Raw genomic sequence first — 11,981 nt, forward strand, 5'->3', positions numbered from 1 at the left:
ACGAGCAATTGTATTTCTGTGGCAAGCGTCAACTATATTGTTTTAAGGGTTCATGTGCGTTAAGTAACGACACAAGTATTGATATTTTCTCTAAACTCTTTTCTCGGAAACTCTATCAATTGAGTGATTGTTAATGCAGAAACCGACTAAACCTAACGCATTATCACCCTTACAAGTATGCCTACTAGCCAACCCTAGTAGCCTACGGTACATGTAGGCCTACATGTACAAATGTAGTAGTTTGTAGCAAATACTGATATGCTGATTTTTTGTCACGGAAATATGAGCTCATGTGAAGGAGAAAACACTACTGTACCGTAATAGAAACATGTGAAGATATTTTATTTTGTACTGCTCTCATTTTCAAAACCATAAAGTAGCCTAATTGTTAAGTGAGTTCGTGTTTAGGGAACGTGCAGAGAATAAAACCGAATAAGCGATCTATCAGACCAAGTCTGTCTTTACATGTACATACGTACTATAAAGGATACAGCAATTAAAAAAATTAGATGGTTTTCCCACGTACATGTAGTAGGGGGCCTACTGGTAGTTGTTACTCGTCCGGGGGTTGGTATATGGTTGTTATCAGAGTTATACATGTACCACAGTCTCTATCCTTCCACGTTAAAGTGCGGCGCGACAGAAGTTCTTTTTATGATTACAAAAGATGGAAAGTAATCAAAAGTATAAAGTAAGTTCACAATGAATCGAGATACACTCAGTACATGTACATTCTCTCAAAACTGAAAGCACCAGCAAAACCAAAAGAGCGAATTTTTACACAACCTTTCGCAACGCAAATATCTCTTCTGTGTTATCATCTTCAGAAAACTGCCTCAAAAGGATATCAAAGGCTGGTGTTTTTTTTTTTTTTTTTTTTTTTTTTTGTGTATTCGGAGACACACGGAGATGTCAATAGGGGGCCTATTTCCTATAAGAAGAAAGAACTAAATAAACACGCAAGCGTGACTGATGAAAGTGGTTTGAGTTTAGCAAAGATAAAAATTATATTTGATTGCATTTTCTTTTTTCGTCATCCATAAAATTCGTCATTGCGGTGGTAAGATCTGGGACACGCATCCTCGTGCAATCAATATCTCACATCTCGCATTGAAAAGCCTGCAATTAAATTTCCGCGAAGGATAAACTTTTTGTAATCAAAGGCACATTAGAACTTTGTATCGTTTTCATGACGGTGAACTAATGTGAATTTCATTGCCTGATTCACTTGATGGAAACATTGGAGATGCGCGAGATTTAGAGACAAAGCGTTTCAACTTCCACTGTCGCTTTGCCATCACTAAATTCGGTACAATATGCGTGATCAATCCCCAAACTGCACACAAGCAGCCGGCATTTGTATAAATGGTTGCCAAAGATTTCTTCCGCTTAACTGAACGTGCCGTAAAAAGCCAGCGTTATGTGTATCTCAGTACATTCGCTATCAATGAACAAACTAGTCGTTTGCGTGTTGTATCTGTGGCTGCAGGGAGCAGAGGCTAATACAGGTAGGCTGCATTACCCCACGTTTGACTACGGTAATCAACTCGAACAGCTTTAAAAAACGCATACACGTAACCCGTGTATGATTATGCTAGCATTAACTCATATGTACCATATTGTATCACTGCGTGATTTATTTTGCATTGAAACACTGCATGCATTGTCTGTATTATCGATATTAATGATCTGTCGATATAACAATTGCAAGTTGGGCTTCGGGCTATCTTTGCCTGTATTCCCAGTTTTATTAGTTGCCATCACGGTTGACTGACCCGTGGATGGCACTGCTAAGTCCTCAGGTCACATGGATATTGCGGACTTTGAGGTGACTGGGCGATGTGAATGCTACGCGCGTAACGTTCAATAAGTTTACCTCTACATGAAATGATGAACAATTATACTTCTAACGCATCTAATCATCCATCACTGACGAAGTCCTAGAATCCCGCATCCTGCACACCTGCAACCGACGTTAACAGTTCTATAGGATGAATATTACTTTTCAAGCAAAATTGCGTGGCAAAATATATAGGATAGACGTTTTTATGAAATGACGGGGACTAAATAGCTTCCTGTACATTTATTTTAAAAGTTCAAAGTAAAAGTGATAGGTCTATTGCAAAATCTCTCCAACATAATTACTTCGGTGAAGAACTTTCTCTCTCTCTCTCTCTCTCTCTCTCTTTGTTATACATATAAATAAATAATTATTTCATCTCACACGAGTAATTGCTGTCTAGTATATCAATATACTATCATCCGAGAGATGAACTAAGGTTTTATGCAAAAGAGATTTTAACTGCAATCAACCTTTTGTAATGATTTAAACAAATTATCTGTGTTACATGTACATGCCTATTAATGTAACTCTTCTAAGCATACAATATCAAGTGCAAATGTTAGACAGCAATATTGTGTAATCTGTTGCACCACTGATGAGCTACACTCAAAGTATCAAAAGATAAATATAACATACTGGTACATGGCACGTTCATTTGACACTATATGCGTGTTTTGTCTTAATATCTGACCAGACGATTGAATTAATGTATATGTGTACTATAGGGTTTAAGTACATTCTTGCTTAAAAGTATAGAGAATAACCCAAGAATATCAAAGTTGTGATCGCAAAAAGTTCAATCCAAGGAAATATGTCATCTATTTCTGTCATGATGTGTACGAGTAGGCACCAACATTTGCTGGACATAGTAGAGTGTATCTGCACGCGACAGAGCCACAGGGACCTAATGTACCCGTGACCTTTCATTCTGTTCAGAGTTGTCATTCGGGTACATAAATTGTGTTTACTCAAGACATTTGTTGCACATCATTACAATGAAATTACTTAAGTTAGGAATATCAGGGATTTTGTGAAAACTATCATAGTGAAATTGAGAAAAAACATACATTTTTAGTTTTCGAAATACTTCTCTCCATGGCGAAAGATGAAACTACTCTTAAATCCCTAATGCATACATCTTAATTACTATGACCCGATTTTTTCAAGAAAAAAAATATTCAAAACGCGGCCATAGTAATATTTGTAGCAGTTGGGAAATAAAAGACGTGTGCTGAAGGTGCCTGTATGACTGGAGGCGCTATTCCTCCGACGTGGCCGTTTAAAAGAAATTTTTGATTATTTCAAATTATAGCATTGGTTAAAAACGCTTATTATTGTCCCGCTGCGGGCGTGTAGACAATTGGTTTTGGCGCTTGGTTTTGTCTAACATCTATAGTGTATTTGACCGCCGTACTTGTGTTCAATTTTCTTTGTCTGATCATGCGCCAGTTTTGGACAGGCTCGAAAATCAATCAAGACTGAGAATTGTCCACAACTGCCTCATTGCACACCCTGAAATAAACAGTCTAGAACGGGGTTGTAAAAAATAATGTACGGAAATGTCACTTTTGTCAAGGCAATGTAAACACATAAAGAAAGCCCGTATGCTTCACCTTAAAATATGTTGCATTGTGCTCTGAAAAAGAGAAAGACTATGAATTCATCTACTGTGACACGAACTGTTGTGCATGATGGATCATTCCAGATTTAAGATACACATGTACTAATATGCAGATAGTTTGGGGGTACCTTGTTTGTATGACACTAAAGATTTATTAAAGGGACAGAGTTTGGTCGTAATTAAAACTCGAACAAGTTATAGGACGGCTAATCTTCTCTATCCTCGGTGATGATCTTTTACGTGACCTTGGGCGTCTAGGGCCCAAGCGCCTTGCTCCGTTCAATATTTCATTAAAGACCTAAACAAATGTCAGTAAATAGTTCCAGCTACCAGTCTTCACGTTCTCGCAAAACGAGGGCTTGTTATCTGAGTACCAGAACTTTTTACTCCTCCCTTTGTTTTGAAATTTTTTTTCTCTTCAACTTATGAATGCTGAAATATGGAAATTGTGGTTTGTTCTTTGAGGTCAATTTCTCAGGAGCATTTTCATCAAATCGTTAAAATGAAATGCCACAAAGAATATGACAAACAAATATGTCACTTTCTGAAACAACTCGTCAGCTAAAGATCAAATCTAAGCTGGCATAATTATTTTGGCAGAGGTATGATACTGAGAACATCGTATTTATCTTTTTGATGTTATACGTTACTGTGCACAAATTTTCAACCAGACTGTAAATTCTTAAGGATAATAGGAAGATGGTGGGAAATTGGGTTCATGAGATTTATGAATTTATGGAGATGCTGCTGGTGGTAAATAAGAATGTACATTGATGCCCAATCCCGGTACTAGTAGATATACATGGTGGATGTGTAATATACTGTAGGGTAAAAGTACTACAAGTATACGAGAAAAAACAACCATGAAGGCCTCCAAATAAAATTTGCTCTTCCATTTTGTAACATCTGCAACTGTGACTTACTTTTATCTAACAATAAACATTGCATAATTATTATTATTATTATTATTATTATTATTATTATTATTATTATTATTCGTCATGTTAACACAGACGGAATAAGTAACTTGAAGAGATACATTGATTGTGATTCAATTTTCAATACAATAGACAGAAGAGAAGTTTCCTTGTCAACTTTGACATGATGTGACATTTGAAACTGCTGGAGTCCTTGTATTGTGGGAAAATGAAGTAAAACTCAATAACCAATTATGAAACATTCAAGTGTTTTTGACAGTGAGCGGTCATCCTTAACATATTACGTGGTTTTGCATGTTTTCCCTAACCGCTTATGACGTAAATACCACTGCAGCAATTTATTAAGTTAGTGGAGTACATGCTGCCTCAAAACAGCACGCTGTAACGGGCTTGGTGTGAAATAATGACAGACTGCCTTCAACTACCGGTGTCTAGCATCATGCAGCGGTGAAAGCCTCCCTTTTCACAACCACGTCAATTGAGATTATACAAAAATTATTATTTGATTAAAAAATCTTAGCTGTATTGAACGAACGGTGATACTCGAAGTTTGTATAAAAATCTGATACCCCCAGTATTGAATGATTCACTCCCGCTGTTCTTTGATAATGCATGAATATATACCAGACTAAAGTGCTGTAATAAAATGTCGTATATTTGTGATTTATTGAAAATGAGAGTGGTGATGAGAGCCCAGTGCATTTGTTCCTGGATGCCAAACATTAATGACCGGCAGTCAATGTTGGATATTTCGCTAACAATTATCTTTAACGTATCTACTGTTAAATGCATTCATTCATGTAAGAAAAAAATCCCACTAGCCATAAAAAGTCAATTTTGATATTAGTATTTCCAAGAGTTGTTTTAGTTCACTCTGACTCTGGGATGCGGCAAATGCGTGGAAGTTTATTGAATAGATGTCTAGGAATAATAACATTTATTTGCTATTGACTTTTTTGTGTAGATTATAAAACTCCAAAATATTCCGGATTCTCTGGGAGAAAAAATTTTAATGACCGTGAAGTCTCCATAATTTAAACTCAAGGAGAGACAATCATTTTCTTTGCTATTTCTTCAGTTGATTTATTTTCAAATTCAGCATTAACTTCGGATTGTTAGAAAACCATGAAGTTGCAGATAACGCAAATGATTGACACTAAGTAGTAGCATACGGCTATCGCCACTGAGTGGGGGAAGAGGAGGATGCACTGTGTCTGTTAAAGTGGAAAAATCCATACCAAATCTCAAGTAGGCATCGAATAGGGTTCAGCCAGTTCAAGCGGAATAGCACGCCTTCAATAATTTGAAAGTGCAGTTTTATTAAATCTCTCATAAAAAGTGAACGCACTCTTTTAGAGCAAAATTTATCTTTCAGCTGCACATGCCATAGAACATAAAACACCAATAGAGTAGCCACCTTGGTTTGATGTCAGAAATATAGTTATAAGTTGCTGTGAATATAAGTTGCAGCACAACCCAACTAATTTAATGAAAATACTGGGGATGATTTTGTGTCTGCGGTACAGTAAAGTTAATTTAACGGATGGGTCACAGAGACCGAGGGGATTACTTTACATCGAAGCTGCATAGAATCCTTCACACTTCTGGGGTAGGGGGGTGTATTTCACCCTTTCAAAGAAAGTGTATGGCCGACAAGCGGACGCCATATACTTTTTACTATCTCTTCCATCTCAAACTCAGAATGGCATCTGAATACAGACTGTCTCGGTTATTAAGAAAGTTTAATTTATACATTAAACTGTTATCATTTACTCAGTAGCGTCTAAAACTCAAAATTCAAACTGTTTTCTCGAATTATATACTTATTGGAGTTATCTTTCACTCATCATTTTTCACGGGAGCAGGCTGGGTTGGTATACGACAATGACAGTGCCCTCTTTCATTGTCGCCACTATATAAAGTGAAACCTTTGATACTGTTGGAAAAAAAATTGCATTATCATCTTATCAATCATTTATTGCCATTCAACATACTACAAAAGGTCCCCTTTCATTCCATGGTGGAAAGTGAAACGAAATCTATAGGAAGAAAGAAAAGAAAAAGGTTCGAAAGAAAGTACGTTTATTCAAAATGAATATTGGGGAAAAAGTCTTCTATATCAACATTTGTTGCAATCAAGATTTTTTATCAATTGTTGATTGTCCCGAATCTCTGACGTCATCAGCATTGATGCTTATTTCCTAGAAGCGAGGAACCTTTCATAGATACAAATAATCTTGATTGCAATTCAGATCCGTTCTACTGTTTTGACCAAAAATCCCCACAGGCTATTTTAATGATCTTACCCTTATGCGTTCTTGACATCAGACCAATCAAATATTTGCAGCGACATAAATCGCAATTTTGAGCGGCTACAATTCGCACACCTGTCTATGAACACATTAAAAGCTAAAAGCATCATCCACGTTTCGCTAGCATCGTTATATTGCAATCAACTATTTCAATTTTTTCTGGGCATAAATGTGTCTTAGGAGATTGTGTGAAATGCGATAATCAAGGCATAATAGTGCCAACGTAGGGGTATCACACACGGATGGCATGCATGTAAAGACCAATATACAAATATAGAGTGTATATACCAAAGATTTAAAAGCAGGGATACGTGTCAAGGGGTGAAACACACAGATAACATGCGTGCCAAGGGGATAAACACGAAAATGTGCGTACCAACTTTAACAATTTGGTAAACAAAGGGATAACATGCATACCAAGGGGGCAAACACAGGGATAGCATGCGTGCCAAGGGTGTAAACACGTATCATGTATACCAAGGAGGTAAAGACAGAGATAACATGTGTACCAAGAGGGTAGACACAGGGAAACGTGCATAGCAAGGGATTGGGAATTTGGTAAACAAAGGGATAGCATGCGTCTCAATGGGGGTAAACACAGGGATAATGCACGTATCAATGAGTAGACACATAGGTAACATGCGTATCATAGATGTAAACAGGGGTAGTATGCGAGCAAAGGAACACATTAATAAATGGCTTCTCATAATTGTATTATCAGGCAATAGGTACGTGCTAAATACAGAATGTTACTGTACGAATGATCGTAACAAGCCGAACATTTCCACAATGTTGTAAACAGATTCATTTTATTGTATCAGAATTTATTGTCATTTAGATTAACAGGTTTGTATCTCCTTTTCAGTTCGTATTCCAGATGAACACCGTCTACTGGAGAAGTTGATGAAAAAGTATGAGAGTGGAGCACGACCGGTCATCAATGCTTCAGACAGCGTTGTAATCGAATTTGGAATGACACTCATCCAAATTATCAATATGGTGAGAGAGAGAGAGAGGGAGAGAGAGAGAGAGAGAGAGAGTTATCTGGGAATCGGCACCATCTAAGCTAGCTGTCATCGCACAGCGTCAGTGTACTTGGAAATTAATAACACCTTCTCCTTTTTTTCTTTTCTTTTTTTTTTTTTTAATGTACGTAAACATTGGAGGTTTGCTCTATTCAAAACATCCAGCGATCTCGTCTTTTATAACAAACACGTATCTCGTTTATACGTACATGTATTCCAACGAAGCGTCAAATCAAGAAGTAGGGGGTGACACCTGATTGGCATAAATTGGGCCTCATCCCTTATAAAATATTTTAATTTGCGATCATGGCTCTGACAAAACAATCTGGTTGTTTATATATAAATGTGTTGCTCCTTAATAGTTCCCACAGTTTAAATTGATACACTGTCTCAAACATTAGTGATATTATAAGGTCACTTAATCATTCAAGATCGAGGGTAACAGACCTGATCCAATATTATTGTTTATTTTGTCTTTTTAAAGTATATGCTGTAATTGTTCTTTCCCGAGCAAAATGATCTTCTTTATGCATGCCGTGAAATATACTGTATCACATTTCAGGACGAAAAACATCAAGTCATGGCAGTGAATGTTTGGCTTGAACATGTAGGTAGGATTAAGGCGAAGTTATTAAATGCATTTATTGCTCATTTCATTTGTAATAGGAATTTAGCTTACTAAATAGTACAATAGTATTTTGAAGCAATTCTACATTCTTCGAATTAATCAAAATGATTAGGCAAAGGAAGTAACACGCTTTTGCAGAATAAATTGGAATAAATGATCTATCTATGTAGTAAAGTACATGTACTTTAGTTTGGTTTATCAGCCTTATTGCTGCTCTGTACCAAATCCACATATCAATTACTCTGTTTGCATATCAGGGCTGGGTAGATCAAAGGATTCACTGGAATCCGGATGAATTTGGCGGGCTAACCATGATACGCATACCAGCTAGCAGATTATGGTTACCGGATATAGTGCTGTACAACAAGTAGGTGCTAAAGACTGTGTGCGCAATGGGTTGTGTGCACATTGGGTTTAACAGCGATTCTAAACGAATCTATAAAGGATTTCAACATTTTTGCGAGGTGCCCCCCACCACTATCCTTTAGATGTTCACGGTTTGGACAACATGCTCACCGCCCCCCGAATTAATTGCAAACAAAGCTGTTGAACCAGGGTTTTTGCTGTGGAAATGTATAATTGCAGTTTTACTCAGTCTTGCGTCTCGTTATCCCGTTAATATGCAAGCACGGCTTCTAATTTCAACTGCTCAGCAGTGCAAAATCATCTGTTTCTTTGACATTTGCAACAGTTACAGCGTATTAGGATTTTTGTTTGAAAAAATCTTTGCTAGCAACTTAAGACAGCTGGAGTGAATCTTTTGTCCAATATCTCCATCTTTCATATCTTTAGCCCCGAGGGAATGTATAATTGTCGCTGATGGATTTGGTATTTTTGAGAAATTTAGGCAATTTGTTTGCACACACCCAATTTATCATCCGTAATTCAATTCTGGTCAGAGCATTGCAAATAATTTCATTGACTTCATGGTACCTGTATCATTATATGAGATAATTTTATAATGCTCGACCCTGGTCACAGTCTTGGTTCTGTCAGGAACGAAATATGCTTTGATATCGGCCTATTGGCGCCCTTCGAATGAAAACATCATTTCAACAACTAACATTAATTCCGTGGTACAACCCTGACCGAATAACGAATTGAGAAATATTACAGATCTTTATTGCTATTTGATGTTCTAACTTTTGTTATTATAGTGCCGACGACTACACCACGGGTTACATGCCAGCTAACGCTATGGTTGCAAGCAGTGGGTATGTTTTCTGGTCTCCACCGGCCAGGCTGAGGAGCTCGTGCAAGGTCGATATCTCGCTTTTCCCCTTTGACGTGCAAAAATGTGCCTTGAAGTTCGGCTCCTGGAGTTACGAGAAAGCACAGGTCGACATGAACAGCACTCGAGATCAGGCTGAACTGCGGGAGTATGTAATCAACGGAGAATGGGAGCTGCTGAATGCCAGTATGGTCCGCAATGAAGTGAAATATCCAATCAGTGATATCTCAGTCTATCCTGATGTAACCGTGACATTTGTGATACGCCGGCGCGTGCTGTACTACACATTACACATCCTGTTCCCCTGTATTTGCCTTAATGTTTTGAGCTTGCTGACGTTTTGCCTTCCGCCAGACAGCGGTGAGAAAATTACCCTCGGAATCACCGTCCTGTTGTCTTATTCGGTCTTCATGCTTCTGGTTGCAGATAAGATGCCGCCGACATCGGAATTCGTTCCAATAATCGGTGTGTACATAGCACTTTCATTTCCTTGTGGTACCTAAGATCAAACAGCCGACAATTATGTTAAATCTCCCTGGAAAAAGAATTTATCCAGAGACCTAATACAGTAAAATTTGATGTGCTTATTTGAATACAGAGCACGTGCAAAATAGAAAAGAAACTTCCAATATGTACAATACGTTTGTCTGGGGATGATGAAGTCATTTTAACGGCATGGACTGTCTTTACTCTTACATTAACCCCTTACTTGTGTAATGATGCTTTTAAAGTAACGAAGTAGGAGCTTGCTTGGTCGAAAAGTCAATGGTTTGCGTGTGGTCTATTTGGATCACAAATTTATATTAATAACTACTATTAAAGAACAGTTTTAATTGAAATTATTGTAATATTTTTTCCAGCTATATACCTAACTGTGTCTATGGCAGTTACTTCTATCTCGTGTGTAACGACAGTACTGGTACTGAAGATCCACTTCGCGTCACCCAACCCCAAACCGGTTCCTGAACTGGTCAAGCGACTCTTCTTCAGTAAGGCAGATTGTGCCCGCGCCAGAGAAACGTCTGTGTGTCTAGGCTCTCGCCAACAAAAAGAAAGTGACTTTTCCTTTAAAAGGCGATCGGGTAAATATAGCGCCGATAAAGGGGGTGTTTCTTCCAGATTGTTAGGGGACCCTGCTCAGAAATCTCCCATTCACAACGGTTGCCATATTGGCATTACTACCTCTAACAATAACTCAGCCAAGCGCTTAGCCAGGCAGGAATCACTGTCGGATGACGAATGCATCGTAACGAGACAGGCTAAGATCACCCCTGGGGATCAAATGGTCAAATATTTGCAAGGCCTGGTAAAGAAAAGAGAACTAGAAGAGAAAGTACAAGTGATGAGCAGAGAATGGAAACTGTTGGCCGCCAAAGTGGACAGTTTCTTATTCTATTTTTTCGGCGGTGGAATGGTAATTTCCACGCTGTTGCTGTTGGTTGCCGTTCCTTTCAGTACGTCATATAACTAGTTTTCTTACTACATATTCATACCATGTTGCTTTGCATCTTGCTGTGCTTTAAGTCGTTATAAATAGTTCTCTAAGATAAAAGGAACATACATCGTAGCATGAACAATACAAATGGCACGGCTTGTGTTAGACACAAAGTGACGCAAGGAAACCACTGAAAGGAAAATAATATTCACACATAGAGACAAGCACAGAGGGGCCTACAGCCAGTAGGCTAAGGGGAATGTAGAAAAAAGCTAACCGTTGCCAATAAGATATTGTGCTTTGCACCTGATTATGTTATACCGGACTGATTGAGTTTTCATTTGGAAATACTGAAAAAGGGCATACCGGATTATATCTGATTGCATATAATGTTCATTTCTCAGCTAAATGAATACATATCATTATTGTTAATTTTAAGACGAAAAGATGTAATCGGCCAATTATTTTCCCTTAATTTATGTTTATATGAGTTAATTTGATTTTTGGTTTTAGCAGATTCTTCCAGCTGTGCGTGCCACCATTTTATTCGTGTTTATTAATGAGATATGCAGACACTGTATGAATGTAAAATATTTTGTGTGCGATTGTCTTATGCAGCTTTCATTTGCTGGGTCTCATTATTTCTCCTCTACCATGAGACTTAATAATTTAATTATCATCTGTCTATGAGAATAAATTGACATGAGTTTTCGTCGCCATTGATAACATTGACGTTTCCATTAATACCCAACTTTTTTTATTATGAAATGTTGGTGAAAGACGCTATATGTTTTAGGGACGTTATAATGATGATAAAAAGCAACCCAAATCAAACTAATCATTTATAATTTACACTTGTTTCTACACAAGGTTCATTTAGTACAACTGGGGCATTAACACACGCGTATTAACACTGCAGCTACTAATAAAACGATGACTATCTTAAGT

The 11,981-nt window shown here is 37.6% G+C and overlaps 1 protein-coding gene across 1 annotated transcript; it reads left to right on the top strand.

Moving 5' to 3' along the window:
- Window positions 1-1,147: 1,147 nt before the first annotated feature.
- LOC106160762 (neuronal acetylcholine receptor subunit beta-3) lies at window positions 1,148-11,755 on the top strand. The gene is made up of 6 exons (XM_013537453.2): window positions 1,148-1,508; window positions 7,580-7,713; window positions 8,302-8,346; window positions 8,625-8,734; window positions 9,525-10,063; window positions 10,459-11,755. The coding sequence occupies exons 1-6, from the start codon at window positions 1,421-1,423 to the stop codon at window positions 11,067-11,069; spliced, it is 1,527 nt and encodes a 508-aa protein (XP_013392907.2). The 5' UTR covers window positions 1,148-1,420; the 3' UTR covers window positions 11,070-11,755.
- Window positions 11,756-11,981: the final 226 nt, after the last annotated feature.

The sequence above is a fragment of the Lingula anatina genome, chromosome 1 (assembly GCF_051362555.1).
Source record: "Lingula anatina isolate TDL-2025a chromosome 1, LinAna3.0, whole genome shotgun sequence".
Taxonomy (NCBI): domain Eukaryota; kingdom Metazoa; phylum Brachiopoda; class Lingulata; order Lingulida; family Lingulidae; genus Lingula; species Lingula anatina.